Source organism: Hetaerina americana, unplaced genomic scaffold (genome assembly GCF_022747635.1).
Source record: "Hetaerina americana unplaced genomic scaffold, ioHetAmer1.1.p SCAF_1, whole genome shotgun sequence".
Taxonomy (NCBI): Eukaryota; Metazoa; Arthropoda; class Insecta; order Odonata; family Calopterygidae; genus Hetaerina; species Hetaerina americana.
In genome coordinates this window covers 93,336,446-93,363,963 of record NW_027286069.1, presented here as the reverse complement: position 1 = coordinate 93,363,963, position 27,518 = coordinate 93,336,446, and the positions used below count along the sequence as shown (strand labels likewise).

The 27,518-nt window shown below is 34.3% G+C and overlaps 1 protein-coding gene across 1 annotated transcript in view; it reads left to right on the top strand.

The window, feature by feature from the left end:
- sev (receptor protein-tyrosine kinase sevenless) overlaps positions 1 to 27,518 on the top strand; it is a 147,167-nt gene that overhangs the window by 102,135 nt on the left and 17,514 nt on the right. Inside the window, exons 3-21 of the mRNA XM_071589500.1 lie at positions 3,180 to 3,239; positions 4,195 to 4,285; positions 6,624 to 6,880; positions 7,836 to 8,240; positions 9,339 to 9,486; positions 11,522 to 11,638; positions 12,465 to 12,879; positions 13,073 to 13,294; positions 13,396 to 13,718; positions 15,607 to 16,079; positions 17,074 to 17,286; positions 17,633 to 17,822; positions 18,475 to 18,645; positions 21,279 to 21,440; positions 21,563 to 21,738; positions 21,865 to 22,101; positions 22,284 to 22,541; positions 22,969 to 23,277; positions 26,232 to 26,509. Coding sequence (XP_071445601.1) covers positions 3,180 to 3,239; positions 4,195 to 4,285; positions 6,624 to 6,880; positions 7,836 to 8,240; positions 9,339 to 9,486; positions 11,522 to 11,638; positions 12,465 to 12,879; positions 13,073 to 13,294; positions 13,396 to 13,718; positions 15,607 to 16,079; positions 17,074 to 17,286; positions 17,633 to 17,822; positions 18,475 to 18,645; positions 21,279 to 21,440; positions 21,563 to 21,738; positions 21,865 to 22,101; positions 22,284 to 22,541; positions 22,969 to 23,277; positions 26,232 to 26,509 — 4,505 coding nt within the window. The remainder of the gene's footprint in view (positions 1 to 3,179; positions 3,240 to 4,194; positions 4,286 to 6,623; positions 6,881 to 7,835; positions 8,241 to 9,338; positions 9,487 to 11,521; positions 11,639 to 12,464; positions 12,880 to 13,072; positions 13,295 to 13,395; positions 13,719 to 15,606; positions 16,080 to 17,073; positions 17,287 to 17,632; positions 17,823 to 18,474; positions 18,646 to 21,278; positions 21,441 to 21,562; positions 21,739 to 21,864; positions 22,102 to 22,283; positions 22,542 to 22,968; positions 23,278 to 26,231; positions 26,510 to 27,518) is intronic.

Sequence of the window (27,518 nt, the reverse complement as noted above, 5' to 3'; positions counted from 1 at the left end):
CAGAAGAAAAGTAAGTGTGAGAGGGATCTGTTCCTAATATGATTAAGAATCCACATATTGGCCTCTTCTCCCAAAATAAAGAGATCAAGGATAGGAAAATTATACCTGATTAAAATGGATTATTCGATTTCAAAGAGCAATATAAAATGTGTCGCATACAAGTATTAGTTAATATAAGTAGTCCTTGTATTATCAATCTCAGGTTACTATGAAAAAGTAAATCAAATCGCAAATGCAAAGACAATGCGTCGCAAAAGACAATGGTTGGATCGAGTGTACGACCTAATACTTTTGGCTCAATTCAAGGCATAGAACAAAGTGCATATAAATGACAAATACGAGTAGTACTACTTAAACTACAATGAAATCAAATAAAATTTCTAAATCCTTAAATTCTTATTTTTGAATCCCAGCTAATTCAAATACATCTTAGAACTCCCCTGGAATTTGGTGGGAAACGTACTTCTAATCGTGAATTGGGATTACTAGCACAAGATTGGTACTACCACCCATAGGATACACGTCATTAGTAATTTTATGGGGTGATGTAGATCCATCATCCCTTATTCAAGCCCTAAAAATAATCCAAGTAATCGAGCAGAAATGTCAATTCATTAAAGAAAAACGTTTGCCAAAAATTGTGTTTATTCTTTAATTTTTCAGAAAATTCCTGCGCTCATTTAATGTCGATTCTTGGGCGAATGCGATGATTTTTCCTGTTGAGTATCTGAAGCACCCAACTTATCACCACAATTTTCATTAAGAATTAAACAAATCATAAATATTAAGACTCGCAATTTTCAATTTTACCACTTTTAATGTTGCACCTTATATAGTAATGATTTGAAAGTGCACATTTATACGTATGCAGAATTTCGAACGCGCTAATTGAGTGTTAAACGACAAAAATTCCCAGGGTGGAAAATGGGAAGAAAATTAGAGGCCGCATGCAATTGGCCAAGACAAGAAACGAATCGGCTGACAACAGGATATTTACGCGAAGAGAACACCACCATCACTTAGGGCACCGAAGTGAGTGCGATTTCCCGCCATTCACTTCCCTGGTAGGAAGAGGAAGTCTCCCAGGGGCACGAGAGGAGAGGAAGGAACACGGCTGGAGGAAGAGACAGAAGGGGCGGGGCGGGGGGATGGCCCCTGTAAGGAGGAAAAGACGAGTTTAATCACTCAACGAAATGCCCGCACCACGGCCAACCCCGGTGACCGTACTAAAAAGCCACCACACAGGAAACAGTGGCTCACATTAGACCAACTCCATGGCCTCTGCACCACACGAGCATATAAATATAAATTAGGTACGTATACAACAGCACATATATTTTTCGATACGTTCTTCCTCCATAGCATCCCTTCCCTCCCATCACCTTTAACCCTTCACCCACTTCACGTCGCCCTCTCTATGCACATAATGCGCTCATGACAGCCTTCCAACTCGGCCAACTTCCTTCCCGCTAATTCGAGCTGGAGAGGGCAAACGCGCGTATGGGTGCGCGCGCGCGTCTGCGCTCACGAGTTTGTGGATGTGGTGGAGGGTGAATGGCAACGGTGAGGGAGAAAAAAAAATACGAACCACAGAAAAAAAGAGGACGCGCTAAGGGAGAATAAAATAGATGTGGAGAGAGTGAGAGCGAACAGGATACAGGCCAATTAGACCACGGGATAGAGGGGTTCTCCACCACGCAGGGCCACGACCGCGGGGAAACGCTTCTCCGGTGAGGAGCCTTATGATAATCAATCACATCAGCCAGCACATTTATGCATTCATCCATATGCAGAGATATCTGTGAGTTTCAATGAATAAATGCTTATGCATGCGCGTACAAACTAACCCGCGTTCGACACGGGCTCAATCGTCCTACGGCGCACGACGGGTGAGCTGTGAGGACCTCCGAGTGGAAGGATGACCGAAGGGCGGGCGATACCTTTCATTTTGACCGCGCGAGGCTCACAAGGGTCAACGCCTCTTCATTGAGAGGATATGCGCCTTCCAGCTGGTAGCAAGTTCCTAGCCTCAATGGCAATGTATCTTGACTTGGAAGGTGGTGCTCCGCTACTTGTCAGGATTGAACCTTAATCCGTGCTTGAATGATAAGAAAGCAATATCGAATTCTTCCACGGAGTGATGCAGTGAGACTAAGTTACCCAGGGACAAAGAGTAATTTTCCACACCAATGCACTTGTTGATTTCATATTTTTATGTTCCTCTCTCTCATGTTAGTGCTCTGTCCCCTAACATACAATAAATAGGATCATAAGTTAGCATCATTCCTGGATAATGATTAATCAAATATGGCTCTCAGGAGCCATATTTGATTTTCAATAATTAGCTTTTGCTAATAAATTAACAAATGAAAGATTCACAAAACTCAATGAGAGGTGGCAAATTGATAGTGGTGGTGAGAGCGTGTTTATGTTGATAGAAAAGGGTATCTGCATAGCAAGGAGAAGGGAAGTAAGGCAATTATCCAAGGTGTGATCTAGCATTGGCCCAGAGAATGACTGAAAATTTCCTTAGACTCTCACTTATGTAATAGCCCCCAAATATTACTTTGCATCAAGGCTCCTTTATTAGTAATTACAATGAAATCTAGAGGTTTATCCCAGGTTTGAAAATGATCTCCAGTTGCTCCTGATAAATATGATCCCTTTTTGATGGCATATTTCATTATGACAAAAGAGATATTATTTATTCATGGTAGTGCCTTCATTACATATACCGCTGAGTGTTTGTCAATAGTTGCATCCAATAAATTATTTTATCAAAATAATGCATCAAATTTCAATTCTCAGTTAATCCAAAAGAATGAATGTAATATTTACGGAAAGAAAATTGCATCACTATCAAACTTCATTTCATAAGGATTTAAATAAATCTGTCCAAGAATTGCAAGAATATTAAATGCACCTATTTAAAATGTATTAATGAGAACTCTAATTGTTTGTTATATGTTTCTTTAGACCATGCTAAACATTTGAAATCAAGGTAGTAGCAATGAAAAGACAGTAGATTAAAAGGGCCATGGCACAAATAATTACCTACCTGAAATTACAGAGTGTTTCATCCATGGTCAATCGTATTTTCTTGCCCTCTTGATTGATGGCATTTCCAGCATGATGAAAGTAATGAATGACAAAATCATTAGCATATCCATTTTTTTCAGTGCTCTCGTGGGTGCAAAGCATGGCAGAAAGCTTTAGACTCCAGTTGTCCTGATGTCTGCGTAAGTACAAAATCATAATGTGAATCATTAGCATGAGATATTTTCTTTTAATACAGTTCCTAACTATACTCATATGATGGGAATACATTCTAATAGCATTTCATATAGTATTTCCCTGGGACCTCTAAAGATACATTTCAAATGTAAATTCACAAAATCTATAAACAAAGTCACTTGAAATGCAAGAAGCTAAGGCAATCCAGATTGAATCCACTTCAAAACATTGTATAACCCATGCATAGTGTGATAAAAAAGTACAATAGCATTGCTTTTGTTTCAAAACCCAGAGATGCCAGTTACAATTCTATATATATTTCTTTATAATGTAAGCTCAAGAATATACAATTCAATTTCCTTGATCAATTCATATTAGGTAACAAATTATTTTCATTCCTGAGACCAACATATGCCAGTTAGCTACTCACAAGCAGAAAGTAGTCATCCACACACTCTTCCCTTTGCTTTAGTAGATAAAATCTCATGGTGGTCTGTGATTAGCTTCCTCCGCAAACACAGTACATTTAGAAAAACTCAAAGGGTAGGCCATTTTCATTTGCACATGAATGAAAATAATTGATTTTATGACCTTTTTATCTTCACAAAAATTTGAAAATCAAGTTAAATTTGAAACTGATTGCACTAATTTAGTGAATATGTTGCACCCTACAGTATATAATTTTATGCTCTCGCAACAGTGGATATCAAAATTTAGTTTCAAGCATATAATTAATTTTTATTTTACCTTTTACTTTTCACAAAGGGGGAAATATTTTCACATGGCCTACATATCCTTTCCTTAAATCTACCTCTGCCTGTACATGTCAGAAGAAGCCTCTAAACTTGATTGCTATTCCCAAATGTTGGCTACTCATAACCATTGTACACTTCATAGATGCCGCTCCAACTTGCAGAAAACTACATTGAGTAACATATATGCTATGCATTACTTTTCCAGAATGGAACTCATACATTCCTTGCTCCTAAAGAACTGTATTGTGTGATGGGGTGTAATGATGCAGTGAGCCAGTATATTCATAGGATAAAAGGTATTAAATAGTTTGTAATTTATAATATTAAGTTATATAACAGCAGCGCATAGTTAATATATGTTTTTAATGTCATTTTCTTTGTAACCCTATGGTATTGGTCTTTATAGTAAATAATACCATGCCTATATTAATGTTATATTTATTATTATATATTCATAATTATATGTTCATGTAATAATTTTCCATAGTATTTGTATTACTTGGCACTATTTTGGTGAAAACATTTCCTGACTTACAATATTTTCCATGAGTACTGTTTTTTAATCCATGCATATACTGGTGAATAAAAGGACTTTTTTTGAAAAATAAATACTTATCCAAAGAATATTGTCAAATACTTCATTCACATTTATAACTAATAAATTAAGCACCAAAAACACGTTTTAAAATTTGTGTTTCAAATATGAAGATTAAAACAGTTTATAAATATTTCAACGAGACTGGGATCCCTGTGTATGATTTTGCTCTGTTACATGTCTTGTTTTTATGAAATTTTGTTCCTGACAATTTGAATGAGTCCATTCACATAGAAAAGAACCTTTTGAGTGTGAATTAGTGGAGAGTAAGGTGTAGTTACTCCACCTCTAAACTTCAAAGAGAAGATCATAATGTGTTTCCAAATCTCTTCATTACATGTGATGGAAATTCAAATTACCAAAAGTCAAGGGCATACATCGGGATCTCAGTGTCATCTAGATTTAAGCATTATTAATTTATTTTCTAAACCATTTAACAAAAATCAAATCGAGGTCAAACTAATTTGAGAAACAAATGCAAAAGTAAAATCCAGTGTTCAAGATAGCATGCACACATTGAGAACAGAGTGCAAATGCTGACCTCAATGTTAAATTAATCCTGAGAGGGAGGAGGAGAAAGACAAAGGTGGAGGAATGTAGTAGTGCTGGGGGAAACTTCTCTACAACCAAGGGAAGTGCAAAATTAATTCACTGGTTCTTTTCTACATGAATGGATTATTCACCACAGACTCCTATTTGTATGCTCTCTGTGATTTTTTGCTACCCGGAACTTCCTGTATATTTAATAATAGTATAAAATTAAAAAATATTCATGATTTATTAACTTAGAAAGGACTAGCAATTTTCCCTATATGTTCACTAGATTAGAGCATTTGGTAGGCAGTTGGAATTTGTGGAGCTCAATGTCAAGTGCTTCTAAACAAAAAATCAAATTGTCAAAGCTTTTAGTTCAAAAATATTATCAGATAACATGTGAAAAAATTCACCCGGAAAGTTGCTTTCTGTTTCTAAATTCAACGTATCTCAGTTTTTTAAACATAGCCATTGTGAGACCATAAAAAACAAAAGGGATTAACTTTATGATGATGGTCAACGTCAAAACCTGGGTTGGGTGTTAAATAAAGTGTCCAGAATGACAAAGTCAATAATTTCATTTAATGTCAATATGAGTATTGAAGTTTTTAATATGAAGTTCAATGTGAGATAATGATTCTATTAATTTGCCAGAATCTGGATATAGGAATACATGATGGTCTTTCAATTTTTCCTCACTTTAGGAGCAACTTTCTTTAATACTCATAATCAAAAGAAACCCGTTGCTACAAACTAGAATGAGATGGATTCAGCAGCAATACTTGCAGGTCTATTCTTCCTGGCATAACTTCTGAATCAATGCCATTGTAAAAAAGTGGGGTAATTCTTGCAATTTTGGCCTTTAATATTTCATATTGTTAAAATCTAACAAGTTTTACAGGAAACTTTGAGGTCTTATTTTGAATACTTTTCATCATGGAGAAGCATTCTTTCTACATAGTTGTATGCATCAGGGCCCTAGCCCTGAAACAATGTCACAATATTGCCATGGTTCATAGACCTATTAATGCTGCTTTTAATGGCCACTTAAACATTTTACTAGCAATTTTTACCCGCTGAAACCAATGAAATGCCCTTAACCAATTTTTTATTGAACAGATTATTTATTATGTCAAATTAACTGGATTGCTGCCCATTTGAGGATATATTTTATTCATTGCATGCACAATCAATATCAATTATCTATAGAAACAGGTAGCACAGAGTAACGTCTATCTGGTGAATCATATGAATTGACAGGTTTTCCAGAGAAGTAGAAGATGAGATTCTATTTTATTTTTCAAAGAGATGCAAACAATTTAAATGAATTCTTCTAGTAATCTTCAGAACAACATGAATTCATCCTTTCTAGTGATTAGAAAACATATTTAAATTGAGATAGCTTGTGGGTTAATGTTTGTTGGAGATTCAGGACTAAGTAACCTATTTCAATGTGTATTTTTTTCCATTATGGTCAACCTAATAAAATATGTTATGATTAACAGAAGGAATTGGGACCCTGAAAGCCCCAGCACTGGTGGCAGATACCTTGGGGCCAACTTCTCTTAGTCTGGAATGGGAGAAAGTCCCTAATGTGCCAGGAGCTGTCTATTTAGTGCAGTGGCGGTATGAATCACCATCACCCCATAGTGGTCAAGGAAATGGCCGCATTGAAAACGAATGGCAATACTGTAGGAACATGAGCTGGGGTCCAGAAACCATGAGGAAAATTGAAAACCTTCAACCATATACAAAATACAGGGTAAGCTGGGTTTTCTGAAAACTCATTTTTATAGACAGAAATACTTTCGCTAAAATGTACTTCCAGGAAAGATTAACACTGGCAGAAATATTTGTAAATAGTAAGCAGTAATGGAAAACCAGTCTGTGATGATTTCCAACCAGCTTTGAGGCATTTGAATTAGCATGAGTATGACTTGAAGAATTGAGTTTTCAATTTTGAAGGCATTAAATCTAAAATCACAAATGTATTTACTTGCTTCCAAAGATTATGGATTACAGCTGCTAGTCAGTATTAGGTACCTATATATTTGTTAATATTAAGTTAATAAACATATTTGCAGTTTCATTAACCATGATCCATCTAAAATTAAGCTAAGAATGGCATGTTTCCTGTTAAAGAAAGTAATATCACTGGTGGAATTAAATTTTCACATACCATTTAGATGCTAATTTTAGAGTTTGGCACATCTCAATGGTTCCATTTTATAGATTTTACGTCTCGATGTATGAGTTTTTAGATAATTTCTGCAGCTGTATGTACATATGTAGTTTCTTTAAAAATATAGTGGCTCACAGAGTCACACATATCACATAGACAGCAACGACACCTGAATAAATGATATGTTAAAAAAAGTTTTATCTCATTGTTAATTAATTGCTCAGCCTTTGGAAACTCACAGATATCTATATATTGTCATAACATTTTATTAGAACAAAATCCCTAAACTTCATCCCGTTATATATTGATTGATACGCATGAATCTCAATGTATGATTATTTAAATTTCTTTATATAGTCATATTTGAATGATAGATGAAATTTTATATTGATTCCCACTGTACTCCTTCTTCACTTTTATGATTTTACTGAGTGAAGCTAAATGAGTTTATTAAACCAGTATCACATTGGTCTTTCAATCATAAATGGCATTTAAGATCAGAACTTTTCTCACCAAAGTGTTAACTTTACCTTAGTTTCGCATTGCTGTACTGCTTGGACCACCATCAAAAGGCATGGCAGCTGGGACACAGGGATTGAGTGGTAGTGGAGTTGTGGCTGGGAGTGAGCCAGAGGTCATGGCTGTCTCTGAGCCAAGTGTAGTGGTTGGAACACTTGGGGAGGGTCCACCATCCTCTCCCCCAGCCAGTGTGAGAGCTACAGCTGCAGATCCAACACGTGTGTCTGTGTCATGGGAATCTGGTCCTTTCCCTAATGGTCCAGTCCTTTCCTATGTGCTTGCCATATCGGAGACCATTACAAACTCAACCAATACAAGCTTGTCTATGCATCAAAGTGGTGGTGTTGGGAATGGATGGCTGACAAGGAATGGGAACTTTCATGCAACCAATGAACTGCCACCTGGCTTCTCAGCTGTAAAGGTTTGCTGATTGAAGGAATCTCCTATAGAAAAAAGGCACAGAATCAGATTCAGTTTGACTTGGCACAAATATTTTATCAATTCACCAAGCCTCTTCCTATTTACCCAAGTTACTGTGCTTACCCTCATGGAAAATATCAGCCTACTTGGAGTGAATGAAAAATCATTTAATTTAAATTGATTTATACACAAAATTTCAATTTTAGTAATTTTGAAGTCCAATGTGTACCGATAATTCTAATGGTTTTATAACTGTTCTGTATAACACTCGTTTTGTTTTTATACAATGACCAAACACCAAGTTGATTTCATAATAGGTAATATATTAAGTCTTAAACCTACTGCATACAATTTGTTATTTGCAGCTTAAAATTTGACTCATACATAAGCCCTTTCCAAAATAATACTATCAAGTCAAAATGTATCTGAAAATGTAAATGTAAAATGCAAAATGTAAAAAAAATAATACCTGAAATGATGGAATATTCTATCCAAGATTTTTTTTACATTCGAAAAACTTGTCAAATCCTTCACAGAAAATTTACAAGCCATTTGTCTTGTGTGTTGTCTTTATTTATGTGGTATCTAATCATTGTCTGTGTCTCATTATAATACATTAATGTGATTTTACTAGCACTGCATGCAAATATTAATATTGGGGAAGGGTTGGTTTTGATGGCTGCTTGAACGTACATACCTACTTTACTCAGGAACATGGGCTCACCTTCATACCAATTCCATATTACCATACACTTTTTATTTAAATAAAAATTCATAAAAAAACCAAATAATGGAATGTATTTTGAATATGAATATTGTGATTCAGTTACTCATCCAGTACTATTTTAATTAAAGCATTTTTAGTGTCTATTAATCCTGAAACCTATTTGTACCAAAAATGCAAAGTAAAAATATTTGAAATCAATAGTAAAAATTAAAATAGTTCTAGGCTAATTCATAATGTTTTGAAACATATCATAAAGTAAACTACAATTCCTCGAATAATAATTAAAACTTTGAATGAAATATAATTGGTTAAGTTTTATAAAGCCATTAATTGATATTATATTCATTTTAACTGTTTCTTTAAATATTTCAGGACATACCAGATTCAGAGAATGGAAATACATATATGTTCCAAAATCTTATACCAAATCGGAACTACACAGTCTCTGTTAGGATGAGAAATGGAGTCGGAGAGGGCCCAGTGGCACTTACTACTGTATCCACACCTCCTGAGCCAACAGGTAACTTACCAACATTTATTCAAAGAAAAGTTAAACCTGTTTTTGGACCTGTTAGAGCCCAGTTGTTTTCTATTCTGGACTAATTATCTTTGAATGTATGAAAAATTTGTAACATCATGTATTAATTTCTAAATTTACATATTTTTTTCTAATTGTCAGTAAATATCAGTATTTTCCACGTTCAAGAAATCAGGGGAATGTTAGCTCTTGCATGAAGGAATGAATTCCTCTTATTTGTGCAAAGCTCTTTCTTCTGGATTTTCCTTATGTGTAAATGTCACGTCTTCTACACACCTCTGATTCCACCTTCTATACCCTGGAAAATTTCAGTGCAGGTATTGTTTGCAAAATTTGTTTGACATGGTGACCAAGCCATTTATGACAATGACTAAAATCCATGGACACTCCCATTATTTGTGAATTTGAATGAAGCATTCAATACTGTAAACTGGAATAGGAAAAAATAGCCATATATGCAAATCATCATCAAGAACTGAAGGTTGAGTGGCATACCCCAATGTCTGAATATAATCTTTTTACAAGTATATTTTCCATTGGGGTTTTATTTCCTCATTTACATTGACTTTATTTGGACTAATTGTGCGCTTTATCTCCAAGTTCCCAGAGTGATATCAAACTATCAGATTCCATGTGCATTGATACCAGCTATTGAGTGACGGCATTACAATTGTTTCTAACTTCTCCAATTATCAGTGTGCTTGTGACCTTCCATTGATTTTTGGAAATAATAGTGATGGGTATATTCTTTCGATGACTACAACATTCTAAAGGAGTGGAAGCGATTACTAGGTAAAACCATATTGTTTCCCATGGTTTCATATAAATCCAGACAAATCTAGGGAGCACTAGTTAATATTTCCTTACATTTATCTTAGCCCTCTCATTCAGAATATACCCTGAATACCATGTAGACAATTGCCAAATTTAAATGATAATACCAAACCATTCACATCAATTTAAACAACATATTTGTAACTTGTCTTGCACTTCATTTCACATAACACAGGATATCCATTTTTCTCACCATCATTTCATTCAGCAACTCTCTTCCCTTTCCATGCACACCTCTCCCATTCCTCGTAGAAATACTAGGTCAGGTAGCATTGTCCAATACCTTATGGGTGAACCTTAAAATAACTATACCCCTCAAAATGTCTTTGGTTGCTTGGAACTCTTGCTCATCTTGATTCAGTAATATAAGATAGTATGTGCAAGGTTGCCAACCTTTGCAGTATTCATGCCAAAGGTAGCATGTACATCTACCTTTCATGACATTCTATTGATTAGCTTGACCCATGTATGCCAGCATTACATAATCAAAAAAAAAGTCTAATAATACTCCAGACCCACTTTCACTATAATAAACACGCTTTCTCTCCTTCTGAATGGATCACTTTGATAGTGAACTTACTATTGCCTACACCCCACCACCAGGGGGTATACATAGTTTAATGATGCACTATAACTTTAAAAGTTCTTGAATTACAAATAACACTGAATACTGGACCTTGTAAGAATATAAGTTAAGTTCACCCCCATTAAGCCCTAAAAGCTTTTCTTTCTATAAGGTACCACCAGTATATCACTGTAATTGTAAATTCCATTATGGCCAGAAAAGAGTTTAAATCTCAATGCTAGAGCCAAGAGGTCTAAAGGCCCATGGCACCTGTCAAATGCCCTTCAAACCAACAATTTTCATAAACTTGATGACCCATTGGTCTCCTGACTGTGTGTACTAAGAGTGACTATAGTTATACAAACAGAAAGTAGAGGATATAAGTTGGTTGAAAGGCATGAATAATAATTGGTAACACCTCCATCGTGGATGTTTTAACACCACTATTGTTTCCAGGAGACATTTGGAAGAATTTGAGAGTGAACCTTCCCAATATTCTTCATCCTCTAAAATTTTATGACCAATCTCAAACATAGTACCTATATTTCACAAAATTTTTATCGAATCCAAATAAAATGCAACTAATAGATTCCTTAAATAAGTATTCATTTTTTTCAGAAAAGGACAATTTTCAGCCTGTTCTTATTCTTGGATCTCATCATTCAGTCATTAGGCAAGGAGCTGATATGCTAGAAGAGCCAACTGTGATATATAATAGCTCTCATCTAATTAAAGGTAATATAATTCACTGCTGAGAAGAAAATAAACTGAAAAAAATATACATATATATATATATATATATATATATATATATATATATATATATATATATATATATATATATATATATATGTGTGTGTGTGTGTGTGTGTGTGTGTGTGTGTATATATATATGTGTGTGTGTGTGTGTGTGTATATATATATATATATATATATATATATATATATATATATATATATATATATGTGTGTGTGTGTGTGTGTGTGTGTGTGTATATATATATATATGTGTGTGTGTGTGTGTGTATATATATATATATATATATATATATATATATATATATATATATATATATATATATATATATATATATATATATATATATATATATGTGTGTGTGTGTGTGTGTGTGTGTGTGTGTGTGTATATATATACACACACATATATATATAATATTTGTTTGGTAGTTGTGTCCATCCAAAAACCTACCTTAACCGGTAGATTACCTTAAAATATATATATATATATATTTTTTTTCCTCAATTTCTTATTCAATCTCAAATGTTAGGTACTCAATCAATAATATGAGAGATATTTAACTATTGCATTCGCTAAATATGTCCTCAATTAAAAAAGTTAATACTGCCAAACAGGGAAGTTGTTTGCTGCAAATCTTTCTTTTTTTTAATGATCAAATTGGCAGCTATTTGTTTATGATGGCCATTAACAAATAGGAAATCATCCTATATTTTCAAAAGACTCAATGCATGATATTTCATATTTCAGTCATCATGACAAAGTCATTAATTTATACTTTTTACATTATCATTTTCAAAACAGGAGTAGGATTGCACATCTCAAAGGATCTTCTATTTGTGTCTGATGGTGCTGGTATTGTGTGGCGTATGCCTCTTGGTGGATCTCTGCCTGGAGTGGGGACCCCCACTGTCACAACAAATGGCAATAATCGAAGAGGCATGGGTGGTGGCTCTGGAAGCATCACGAAGCCTTCCACAGTAATAACTTCCACTCAGCTGGGCTCTAATCCTCTTGATCTCAGTGTTGATTGGCTGAATGACCAGCTCTACATTCTGGGAGAGGTCATCACAGAAGAGGAGGTGCAGGTGGAAGAGCGAGCATGGATGATAGAGAGCTGGCAGATAGCAAGATGCAGACTAGATGGAAGTGGATTGACAGTGGCTGTAGCAGGATTCCACGCTAAGCCCAAACACTTTGAAGTGGATCCTTACAATGGGTGAATACAGATCTTTTCCTGTGATCTCTTGATTGTGAAACTAACATGCATAATTTATCACAATGAATAATTGAAGAAAATTTCTTAGAACTCCTTATGGAATATGAGCCAAACTGCTTTTCCCTAATTTATGCAATCCCATCCTTTACACTGATAATCGTAAATAATGGCATTACATTCCTGCATTACCTAGGTATTTATTCTGGGTTTTGCCTGGAGGATGGCCACCACCATGGGGGGGTGGGCTTTACCGGATTGATCTAGCGGATATCAGCAATGGAGTTCGACATGAGGTGAACCCCACACTGCTCATGGCAGCTCCTGATCTTGGAGCATTCACTGTTGATCATTCTGGTTTTCGAATTCTTGTACCAGATCATTCTCGGAACACAGTATTTTCTGTTTCCTTAGATGGGTAAGATATTACAGATAAAGTGAAGTTAAACTTATCAAAAACCCAAGTCTTAAAAAGATATTATTTTAATATTAACATTTCAATATTGAAACTTCAAACAGGAAAGAAAAAACTGACCTCCGTGGAAATACTCAGAGGCCGATGTTCAGCCATGTTGTTTCCCTCAGTTGGGCTGCCGGGCTATTTTATTGGACTGATGGGCAGGAAGTTCTCACAGAAGAATTTCATCCAGGCCAGCGTGCCTACTTCCACAACACATATCCAGCACTCTCAGGGGATCAACCATTTTCCAGAGTAGCTCTAGCACTGCCCTCAGCTCAGCCCCTTCCTATCCCTGTAAATCCACCAACTCAATTACAAGCAGTTTTGGGAGCAACTCTAGCCAAGGTGTCTTGGCAAGTTCCTCATCTAATAGGAGTACAAGGTAATAAATATGTAGTTGTACTGGTATGGTAAATAATTTAGTCAGACAGCTAATAACATATCACATTTATTTTACATACAGAGTAAGGTAAAAATTTATGCTCAGTGCTATACAAGGCTCAATGAAGCACTGCTTGCTACATTTTGTGATCCCAATGCGATGTCTGTTGGTTATAGTGGTTTTAGCAGAAATTCCAGTTTTATACCATCTGGGCCATAGCACCCATTTGCACTTGGTTTTTTACCTGGGTACACTTGCAGCGTGAAAAGTCCCCATTATATCCATATTGTTTCCATGATGCCTGATCCTTATTAAGTAATATACCACACCAGCACCACTACAAATCTATTTTTACAATGAAATCGAAACTACATTTAATTAGATCATCCATTATCTTTTTCCCTCAGTAATACTTTAAATTATGTATCCATGTTAATAAATTTCAATTCCACTCTTTATTGCATCTCCTTAAAACTAGTAGATATGTTACATGATTACCATTCCAGGCATGATGGGTAGTTTTGCAGACCATCCAGAAAGTTATGACCTTGCGAAAAACTTTTGTCTTCCAATAAAGTAGTATATGCTCACTTTTACCAAACATACGTTTTACCTAAATTTACTGCCTAAAAATTAAATGATCAAATATTTTGGTAAATTTTCGTGACCATTAAAATACTGTGTGTATGTGTTATATATATTTCTACAAGGTACGGCAGTTAAATTCAGACAAATGAAACTTAAGTTTAAAAGCAAATGTATAAAAAAATACAAATGAAAATAAAAATCCTTTTACACACAAGTAGTGGTATCTGTCAAGAGTAACATTTCTCAATATAACCCCTTTCCGCTGCAATGACCACCTCCAATCTTGTCCTGAATCGATCACACACACTCTTTATAGCAGTGCTGTCCATATTTGTGAATGCTGCTACGATAGCAGTGCATAGAGATGCAACATTAGGGTGTTTTGTCTTATTGGTAACTCTTCTGACTACGCTGCAAACATGGGTTGATTACTGTATTATATATATATATATATATATATATATATATATATATATATATATATATATATATATATATATACACACATATATATATAATACAGTAATCAACCCAAAGGTTGGTTTGGTAGGTGATGGTAGAGTTCACCCAGTACTAAGCCTGATGGCATGTGAAATTCACACATCAGGGTAAGGGGTCCAGTTTCTTTCCCTGTGCCAGTTATGGTTTCCCAAGGAGATATGGTACCTGAAAAACCACATAACTTGGATGGAGCTGCTGGTGCCCAGAGAGGCTTGCCCGGGAATCGAACCCGGGCGTTCCGGTCAGTAGTCCAATGCTAGACTACCTTGACCCACCATTAAAATACTATGAAATGTATATTTTTCAAATGGCTAAAATCTTAATGACTGTAAATTTGAAGGTAAAATAATGCCTTTTGTTCAATTGAAAAAACATGGGATGTGTATGCTTCTTCTGCCTGAGTTCAAGAGTACTGATGCAATCGCCATAAAAATTGAATATTGTATACATTTAAAGAGCATTTTTTGCCATTTATACAAAAGATTTAAATGCAATGCAAGGACCTCCTTTGCCAAAAAAGGATATGCTCTTTCATGTAGTTTATGTTAACAGCTGAGTATTTTATCTCCTACAAATAATAAAATATTGACTTTAAAGGAAAAGAGTTATAACATATCAATTAATATAGGAGTATTAAATCATATACTCAATGAGAAATAAGACTTTGTATCACTACAAGTTGGTATTTTAGAGAGCAAAAGTTTGAACCAAGTTTCTTCATGTAATGTTCATCTAGCAGTGTTAATATTTAATAATATGCCAAAAATAATAATAAAATTCATATCACATTAATTTTCAGGTAAGGGTGCATGGCAAAATTGGTCATATGAACTGCAAGTACAAGAAGAAAGTACTGGTACTATTGCACTCAGAAAGGACATTTTTACCCCTTTACTGGGACCATCACCTTCATTGCCAGTCATGAGTGTTACTACTTCAATGCCAATAATAACAGTCACTGTGCATGGCCTAAAACCTGATACTCCTTACATACTGAAAGCTAGAGCTTACACAGCTAGGGGGAGAGGACCATGGTCAACAGAGTTCCGAGGCCGGACTTTACGCTCTAGTAATTGGAAAAGTGCTATAATGACCAGTGTCATTGATGAAGATGAGGAAAGCATATCTCTAAATACAACAAAAAACGAGGAGTTGAACACCTCTGCAGATGGAGGTGATCCATTGGTCTTATGGAGTGCAGATGCTGGGTTGATGGCATCAGATATCACCGGAGATTCTGTGAGCATGCTCATTCACAAGGATAATCTCAAGGTGATGTATGATTTCTAATTATCAAGATATTAAATAGATTATGGGGTGGTCCTATCAAAGAAATAATCGTTAACATTAATCTTGCTTGTAATAATTATGTTTGTCCATTCATTCAAATTGCAAAAATGGCTCCATGGATTTCAAAAGAGGTTAAATATTTTAATATTGGACATACTTTTATAATGACTATTCAGAATCACCCTTAATATTTATTTAACAATTTACATGCTATTTTTATTAAGACAAAAACAAACTCATTCCTCAAATAAATATAGCAAGTAATGTGTTACAATATATATAGCATTCATATATGATTCAGCAATTTTTCAAACAGCACTTAGGCATTGAAAAGGCCATTGTCCAAACCCTATGTTTTCAGCTGACTACACATAAGGTTTCACTTTCAATTAACAGTCGGGTCATATTATATTGCAGATGTGCTGATGCAGTGTTATTTCATTTTATGCTTTAAACATAACTGTTCCGTGAGTAAATATATTTCTGCCACTATGAAACTATGGCGATGTATACCTACATTGAATGCCAAAGATATTGTAACCAAAAGTCTCACTTCAAATCAACCCTGTTTATAAGGGAACCTAGTAAAAGATAAAGAGAGTTAGTTAAAAGTTTTCCTTTCCATCATTTTTTAGCACAAGATTGCACATATTGCCACTGCTAGCTCTGTCTGGAAAATTTTCTTCCAAGATTTTCATTCTGTAATCAAGACATTGAATGTATCCCACTCTAAGTTACTTCATATAATCATAAATTTGTAAACTTCATTATGTTAGAGTACCTTCAACCTTATATGTACTAAGTAATTCACAAATTACAACTGATTCTCATCATTACTTTCAGATATTGTGTGCAGGTAAATTTGTATTAATGTATGTCAAAGCAATCAATGAGTTTACCAGGGTGCAAACTCACATGACTTGGAATTAATAAACATTCATTATTCTAATTATCATTTTTCTGTTATTGAATGCAGGATCCAACTCCAAATGGAGACAGCTTCCATGTGCAAGATGCTGCATGGCTTGGATCTGATATGCTATTTCTGGTAGCAAATACAACTCGCTTGTATTGGTTAAATACAACATCCCATACCTGGGGAGGGGTAGGAGATATTCGTTATGTAGGAAGTGTAGCTGTTGATTGGATTGGTCTCAGACTCTATTGGTCAAACCCTAAACAACAGCTAGTAAGTCATTCTAATTAAATCCTAATGTTTTGTAATTTGAAAATATTTTGTAAATGAGCAATCAACAGTGAATTGCACATTATTGAAGGGTTGCCTCAGGCATAGCCAAAATATGATTCTTCTAAGTGCTCTGTTTCATAGGCACTTCATTTCCTCCAAAATGTAGTGAAATATTTTCATACTTGTTCCTGTTTACCTATGTCTAAAATATCACAGACCAGCCGAAGATGGATCATATTTTTGCTGTTCATCAAGTGTGTTGATCCCTTTACCACCTAAGTAAATAAAAATAATTGTAATAGTGGAAGTAAACAATGAAATTTAGCCATTGATTTCTTATTCTTAGATTAACAGAGGAAACCTGAATGGAACACAGCAAGAATCACTGCCTATTCTTACAGTTGCAAAAGAATTAAATATTGATGCAGTACATGCATTCATCTACTGGTCCACTGGGCATGCTGTGGAATGCTCTCGTCTCAATGGGGAAGATAGAAGAACGTACTACCATGCTAAGCTATTTTCTGGCAAACAAGGTGAAGTAAAAATACATATAATTTCAGTGAACTGTAAGCTAGTTCAACATATCATCTAAAAATTAAAATTGATACACTAATGTCAGAATCAGGAGTAGTTAAAACAGATAAACCTGACCAAACTTTTCATCAGAAAACTAACGGGGCTCAACCAACCAAATAAGGATTATTAAGAAGTAGCCACCTAAATCAAGTTTTTGGTTAATTTTGACATTATTAAATTGATAAAAATGAATTTTCTTGAATGTGGCAGTAACTACAGAATTTTAAAAATAATAATAACTAAATTAAAGTAGTGATTTATTTACCTTACATGATTTCACAGCTGAGCAATCCTTAGTTATACCTGGTTTCAGTATAATTAAATTATGCAAGATAAATTAAAATCAACCAACTGGAAAATTTAAATACTTCCTTTATTTCGCCAACCATTTTGTGATCATTAACTGTCCTTATCAACCCTGATAATGCCACTCAGTGCCAAAACCATAATTGGCTAATAAAGGAGTAGCAGAATTTTTCACTTGGCAGTTTTGATTTGATAAACATGAAGCTTTTCCACCAAATGATGCTTGATATCTTTCTTATAAAAATTAAATTAAAGAAAATTAAGATGAGATTTTATAAACTAAATATGCCTTTCACTTTGCAGTAATGGGATTGACTTTGGATGTGGACAGAAGGGAAACATACTGGATAGTGAGGAGCTATGAGGGATCAGTCCTTTTCAAAGCATCCATGGCTAATGATGGTCATTGGCCACCACTAAAAAGTGAAATTCCTTATGAAAGGGTTTCAAGCTTACAGCAGTCAATGGTACAAGGTAAGGCAAATTTATAATGGCCATTCATGACAGACAAACAAAAAAAATATTTGTGAGAAATAGGGATATTAAATTGTGGTGGCTCTCCTAGATGATTCTTTCATAAATGGAGTTCTTAATTTTAATTTGCTTTCTTTTAACTGGATACATCATAATTGTTTTGCAAGCCAGCAGTACACATAAATGGTTAAAATATTCTAAATATATTTTAAGAGTGAAGGCAAAGATAATTTCCAATAACAATACTTCATGAGACTAATCTTCTTTTGTAGACAAGTCAAAAAAATATGCATGACAATGAATTGATAATCTGTTTTGCAGGCATGAATTCCAAAATGATTTCTATATGCTGTTATTCAATGAAGATAAAACAGCTGAATAGAGTTTTTTTAAACTGTATTCAGTGATGACATAGGGTTATTGCCTTTAACTGAAAGTAAAAATATTTCCATATTTTTAGACAAAACAAGGAGGTATGAGTAAATATCCACTATGGGCATAAAATTGAAACAAAAGTTAAAACTTTTAAAAAATATTTAGCGCTGCATGAAGAGAATTCCCTTAAACTGCTACCAAACTATAAATTACCAATGAAGGCTAGAGACCAAAATTATAATTGGAACTTTGACACAACTCTAAAATTTATTTAGTATTTTTTATGGCCATTAATTTGTAATTGATATTCCAAGGTCATAATATGATTTTTTAAAGTTTAAAAATGTCTTCTTCTTAACTAACAGAATGAAACAATAACTTTGAAGTTTGTCATTCTTAGCATGTGGCAGTTTAAATAGTATGGGCAAAAATAACAGAGAAAAAGTGCATTGGTTTATATAGAAGATATTTTCAGGTAGTAGCACCTTTTGAAGGTACATTTGCTAAGTTTTAGCCAGAGCAGTCCATTACTCTGTATTAAGCATTTGTTTCAATTGAGAGTCTAGTTATTTCCAAAATATGGATCAAAGAGAATATCATGTATTGGTCAATCATTATTTTATGATACCTCAAGATACTAAAGAAAAACTTGACAACATGATGATGAATTTTCAATTTTGCATGGAATAGTTCATGTGTTTTTTTTTAATTAGAGCTGCTATGACAGTGAACATTCTGGATGCCCTGTTAAGGTCATTACTCCAGAAATAATTGATAAAATCCATGATATGGCAATGGATGACAGAAAAGTGATGGTGCAAGAGATTGATAATGCTGTATGCAACTGGATTGAATGAATACATTATATTACACATTAAGATTTGGATATGAGAAGGTTATCTGGAAGATGGATGCCACTATGTCCCACAGTTTACCACAAGTGAAATCATCTAATGTGTTCCAAGGTCAGTTTTACAGCTATGCACCACTGCATGTATGCACCACTACGTGCATAAAACCAAGGAACAGTCTAAGCAATGTGTTGCCAGCTGGGAGTCTGCACCAAAGAATACGCAGATTGTTCCATTAGCTGGGTAGGTCATGGTGGCTATTTTTTTGCAAGTTATAATGTTCATTGACAATCTGGAATAGGGTCAAATTATTACAGGTGGATACTATGCATCTTTATTGGATCGTTTGATAGCAGAGCCACAAGAAAAATGCCCATGATTAGTCTACAAAAAGATTTTCCATCACAATAATGCACCAACTCACTCCTATGCAGTTGTGGTTGCAAAATTGATGGAATTAAGATTCCAACTGGTTCTTCATCATCTATATTATCCAAATTTAGCTTCCTTGGACTACTGCCTCTTCTTCAATATGAATTAATGGGTGATGGAAAGGAGATTTTATTCAAGAGGTGGTGATTTCTGAAACAAAGACCTATTTTGCAGGGTTGGAACAATCACATTACTTGGAAGTTATCAACAAAGTGGAGCAGCACTTGAGGGAATGTATTAGCCTTAAATGTAACCAGGTTGAAAAATATAATGGTTTATCCTGAAAAATGACATATTTTATACCCTTGACAAATGACACCCTTATTATACTAGAAAAATGGCAACGAATTGTCAAGATTCCATTCAGAGAAGAAAAAAATAAAAACTTATGATAAAGTTACCCTTATACTACATTTGTTTCATTGACCCTTACACTTATGTGAATGTACCTAGGGCATTTGCATGTATCTTTTCAACTTTTTTAGTGTGCACTATCATACTTTGAAATTTTATTTCAATTATATTCATCAAAATAAATTAACAAAAATTTACCAATATATAAACAGTGAATCTAGATATTGTTATTATATCCATATTTTTATTATTAAGAGTATTTTATTATTTCCGGAATATTAAAGAGACATAATACCCTCCGTTTTTGGTGCATCTGAGGAGCAGGTTTCCAGAAAGTGAGCTGCAGTGATAGGGTTAACAGTTACTTTATTCCTATGAACAAATATGAAACAAAGAATATAAAACTTAATTACAAAATCTACAGCCTACAATGCTTTGATTAAATTTTATTGACATTTTAAAATTAATGCAATGCCTGGCCTTTTCCATCATTGATTAAAGCCAATCTGACTGTGTCAGCTAGTAGCATGTGAATCACTATGCATAATACAGATGTCCATATGTTCATGCATTGTCAGGTCTTAAATATCCACCAAGTAATTAGAATTTTTTTCCCGTCAGGTCCTCTACTTTATTTTAGTAACCATCTTCTTTGGCTGCAAGGTGATCGGATAGCAGTAATTGGAGATATGACTGGGCAAAATGCTGCATTAGTCAGTGGAGAAAGCCTCACTGGACTACACACAGCAGCAGTGATTGACCCTGCTCTTTATGTATTTCCAGGCAAGTATTTTTTCCTTTATGCTCCATGGCATGAGATTGAAATCAACATTGGAAATAGTTAAGTCCTCCTGTTCCATTAAATATGAATTTGGAATAATTAATTATATGACCGATCTTCACAGATTCCATTGAAAAAGGCAAGGTGAGCGTCATTCCTAATCCTGTTCCCATAGACTCAATTCGTATTTTGGGAACATGGGATTTATTTAGGATAAGTTGGTCTCCTGTGAACAATGTTAACCATGGCAAAGTATTTTATGAAGTGAAAATGGATGATTTCACAGGAAAAGAAATTGTGGTAAGTGTTCATAAAAAAAACAAGTTGTGGTATTTGTGAAATATTTCACCACCAGCAAAGTTTTCTGTTAGTACTAAGTTACCTGATGATTAAGAGATGCCATCCCATTTCATTTTTTCCCATCAGGTGGTAGTAGAACAAACATGGGTTGAGTGGCCATATGAAGCCAAACTGAGGCCATACACAAAATTGGCCATATCTGTGCGCCCATTCACTTACTGGGGTGGAAGTAGTGGAGTTGGATCTGCAGGGAGAGCACGCCGAGCAGTCCTGCGAACTCCACAGCATTTACCATCTGCTCCAATTTCTCCACGAGCTTTCATCTCATTTTCCCGAGATCCTTTGAAGGGCTTACTGCAGCAGGTAAACATAACCTTATAAAAGAATCAAATCTTAAAATTAGTCTTATGTTTACTATTTCTCCATTTTGTGTTGTTTGAAATGGCATTACCATGTGCAATGGAGCATATTAATATCATTAGAGTATTTCATGGCTTACTAGTTAGTTATCTATTGGGAATAACAATCATTTGTTTCTCCCACAGGAAACAATTGCTACATTTAGATGGGATCCTCCAGCATCAACCAATGGAGTGATTCTCAGCTATGGAGTGGACTGCTGGCTAGAAAATTCTTTCCCAGTGGATAGTGAGAAGCCAATCTCTATGTTATATGATGATACGCAAGAATTATCAAGATATTGTGATGGCAATGTCACTGACCCTGACCACCATAGAATGGATCCACAACACCTAGAATTTATTGCCTTAAATTTGAGAAGAAATGCTACCTACTATTTTACAGTGAGCTTTGGCAACAACATATTTTATATTAGTGATTAATTTTAATTATTAATAACTAATTATTCACAATTTATTTTTTAATTAAATGAATATTTCCAATTTAATATTGAAACACTTTCTCATTCCTGCACATATGTACTAAAATATTTTTAATATTTAATTAGAGTTAGGAAATTGCATAGCATATGCATGAATTATCATTTGATGACTCTTAATGTGTAGATGGAATGATCTGGTATATAATTGGATAATTTAAATAAACAACTTTATTTCATATAAAAATAAGATTATTAGAGAATACTTTATAAGGGTTCACACTTAACTATCAGCATTTAAGGCACCATCAGTGAAGATATGAAGTAACAGATGATGTGCGCAAGAATTTGAGGCACTCATAATAATAATTAATGACAATTATTTTTTTAAGGTTAGAGCATACACCATTGTAGGAGGGGGACAACGTACAGCAACAATTCAAGCTGATACAGGAGAGGAGAGCCCAGTTCCAAAGCTCTTATTGTCAACAGTGAATAGTGTGGTTCAAGTGGCTGATATTGATAGGCACAAAGGTATAGCCAGACAACCAGAAGAAGATGCTTACACTATTAAGGGAAAAGGTGGTTTAAGTGGAGCATCAGTCGATGTTGCATTCATCAGTCATGAGGATAGAATATTTTGGTTGAGTGAAACACAAACCATAATGTCTTCACGGCTGGATGGTACAAACCACACCAAGGTAAGTTTTTATCATTAAATCTGTATCAATAGTGATGTACATATTAATGAAGAAGTGGTCAAAAAAAGATCTACCCATTCCCTACAGTTAATACATTTGACCATCTGACATAGTTGAAGGAGATGAAGAGGCATACTGATATTGTTTTACACCACCTGGAGGAGAGTAAAATGATGTAATGATTTTCCTTTCCATGGTCTCAAACGATTGGCATCATTTCCACCACTCCCAGGCATTTCTGGAGTATGCCCTAATGCATGTAAAAACTGGTATAGATTTTTTTTTATTGATATGGAGAAGTATAACTGGTAAAAGCGATAACAGTAATTACACAATGTGTTTATATTTGATATAAAAAAGTTTTTAAATATTTAAAAAGTGGATTAATATTTTCACTGCCTTATTCATGACTTATAGTCCTTCAGCTGGATCAGTTCTTTTTCATGTGAAGTGCTTAGTGAGCTAGTTTTTCAAACTTCAACAAGAGGGAATGTAAGTTTTAAAATTTTACAAGATCTTGTATATATATACCCCCAAAGGTATATGATGCAATTGCATTTGACCTTCAACAATTTTCTCTAGTAAACATCAAGAGCATTTTTTACGACAAATAAAGCAAAAAGAGTGTGTTAAACTCCATACTGTAATTGAGAAAGTTTCAAGGAAAGCCTTATTTAAGTTACAAAAACAAACTTAATCACTCTTAGTAATTTTTTCCAAACAGACCTAAACATTGATGCTTCTGGTGCCTTGGTCAAATTAATCAAGTTTCATGTACATCCTTTGAAATTTTGAATATACCATGGAGACACTTCAATCATATTCATCCATGGACAATTCATGGGTGCCAAGAGATAGTTTCCAGTTATTAGTCCGTTGGCACTGGTCAGCTTCACATTCTAATTAACACCTCTTATTTCCCTTGAATCCTTCAATAATACTTTCAATCTTTTATCTTAAAGCAACAAAATTAATCATGTTATTATAATTATCTCTCTGCCAAGCATAAAAATGATTACTTACGCTTGAACATTGTATTCAAGGCAATCCTTTTTCCATACACACACTATATGTTTTCTCCCTAATCATTCATCAGAGGTCATCAAAAGGCCATACCCTTTTACAGTGGCATATCTTCTAATACTGAGCAGTAATGTCTCTCAGCACTATCATTCTTTCATCAGGGTTGTATTCACTCAAGACTTATCTCAATTAACCCCAGAACACATCCTTCACTCTCATTTTGAGTGTATAACAAGTAACAGTAATAATTTTTGGAATAACAGCTTTCATACAAACTCATGAAAACCTAGGATACACCTGTATGTACTTCCATCCTAGCCTCCACACTCAGAATCACATGTTTACTCTGACTGCAGGGAATATACCATTCCCTCCAAACCATAATGTTACACCATTACATTAATTTCATAAGCATCATATTCTTTGAACTTATATTCACAAATAATCATATTTTCATCTCACAGTCATTTCATTAACCAGCTCTTTTTCCTTTCCTTGTACACCTCTTGCATTTTGATCATCAATATTATAGCTATAACCATGCCCATTTCTTGATGGGTCAGTCTTGTACAACCTATAGTCCAATCATTGTTTTAATCACCCAAGGTTTGTTTTCATTGACTTTTAAAAGTGATGAATACTCATAGTTAAATATAAATGGTGACCTGCCTTAGAAGTACCCATGTGTTATATGTAGCATTTCCTTCTGACAATTACAGCAATAATAATAATTGACAGCAGTTTTTGGCTTACCATTGCCTGTATCCCCCCACAAGGAGGTATATGCAGTGTGCTGAAACACCCAGATGCATTTATGCTTTTTAAAATATACTATATGATGATATTAAATGTTATGATCAAAATCTCCACAAAAAAATTAAAAGCCACTGTTATCCACCCAAATGTTGGTTTGATGGGCAAGGGTAAATCACACCTCATATTAATTCCCATAGCATGCGAAAGTCTTACATTTGCTAAGAGGAAGGCCAGTTCCTTTCCCTACTAATAGTTTCTCAGGAAGATCTGGTACCCAAAAATTACACAGTTTGGGCAAAGCTGATGCTGCAGAGGTATTACCTGGATTTAAAGCTGGGTCCTCTGATCATTGACTCTACAAACCACCCACATGATGTGCATACCATACCATTAAAGTAAATCATTCTTTTTTAAACTTAGGAAAATGACTGCAAAGTAACTTAACATAAAATAGGCACTTGATGGTTTTCTTGCATTGTTAGTAAAATTACTCAATGACAGCCGAATCTAAAGATTTTGTAACCATCAAACGTAAGGGGGTCTTAAATACAGTACCTCACCTATTTATAAAAAAAGATGCTTGACATTTTTGCTGTGGTGTTTAAATCAGAATTAAAGTTACAAATATATGTTATTTTATGCTAGGAATTTTAGATACCAAAGAAGAAAGTGAAAGAGTAAAATAATATTTGGAATGAAATTAACATATCAATGTATCACTTATTGCAGTGACATTATCCATATTAACTATGGCCAATGTTTTGTAACCTTCAAGAAAATCTCTGTATTTGAGGCCATATTGTATAAATTTTAATGATTAAAATAGGAGGTAACTGCCAATAAAATCAAAACCTCTGCAACTATGAGAATAGGTATAAAAGGCCGTAATTAAGATTGAGCAAAGTGAATAATTAGTCATAAGTAGAGAGTATCCCAAAGAATTTCAAATTCACCCTGAGAAGATCCATATCAATAGTAATATAATAATTCACAAAGTGTAATTAGATTTTTATACAATATACTATCTATGTATGAGATTTTTTTATATATGAGATATGTATGTATTCTCCAGGGTTTTCATATTCAATTTTTCTTCAGGGTAGTTCTAAAATAAATCAAAACTATCAAATACTTCCATTTATAAGCTCAAGTCAAAATGAAATATTTCTCAACAGATAATATCATTGAACAACACTGGAATGAGTATAGCAGTTGACTGGGTTGGAAGATTCCTATACTGGTCAGAAATGAATGATGACAATGAAGAAAGCTTTGGGAGAGACAACAATATGCAAGAGAATTGGGATTGGAATGATGGAAACAGCAGAAAAAATCAAGGGTCCTCCATCCGTTGTCTGGATCTTAGTGAAGCTGACATTGGTGGAGCAAGACCTTTTGTAGTACTACAAAGTTCAAAGGTCATTCACAAAATTGATGTCTCACCACTGACAAGGTACAAATATTCATTAGTTTTGGTTCAAGATTTTTCTTTTTTACCTTACAATTTCATTTTGGACACACATTAATCAATAAGCTAAAAGGTTACTTACCGAAATCATATAAACAATTTTTTTTCAGCAATTCTGTTCTCCTAATACTTATATTTTGGGTAATTTTGATTTTGACTTTTAAAAAAGTACAAGTAGAAATCGATCTAAAATTTAACTGAAAGTGGTACCAGCATTAAATACACCATTTTGGATGAAAAGAATACTTTCATAAAATTATCAAATAAGCATAGTATACTCTCCATACCCAAATGTAGGAAAATTTTCTTCTACATGGCAGAACATGTTTACATTCGAGTCAGTAGAGTAATAACCCATGTTTTTCTCTTTGAATTTCAATTTCTTAAGGGTTTTATACATAATCCTTTTTCATGAATCCCTACACTTTTCCGTTAAAACTGCATTACTATTATCCATGGCCATCTCTGTGAGAATAAATCCATGACTGCACAAACATGGGTAGTTAATAAGTAGTAAAATCGATAAATGCACATTGGCTCATGCCCTCTAGTTTTGCCGGTTTCCATGGGTTTGCAGCCAATTAGGAAAAGAAAACAGGGAATAATAAATTAGGTGTAATACAGAATTTCAAATATTACAGGTATTTTCAGTATAAATTGATGATCCTCGCTAAACAATCCACAGCTGAGTGTGTCGTATCAATTCACCTATATTAAGGTGACATCAATGTCTGTTGAATCTAAATAATTAATCTAAATAATACTCTCATTTCTTCTAATTATCTCAGTTTGAATTGATTAAGAAATATTAACAATGGTTCTAAAACAAACATGTGTGTACATGTATAAGGAGTGCAAAATTCATTTTATATGAAGATATTACCTGTCATTATCTATTGATAAGCAGAATAAACAGCAGTCTGGGAAAAGTTTTGAAAGTATACATATGTAAATTTTAAGCAATTAGGGTAGAGAATAAAGTTGTGATATCAAG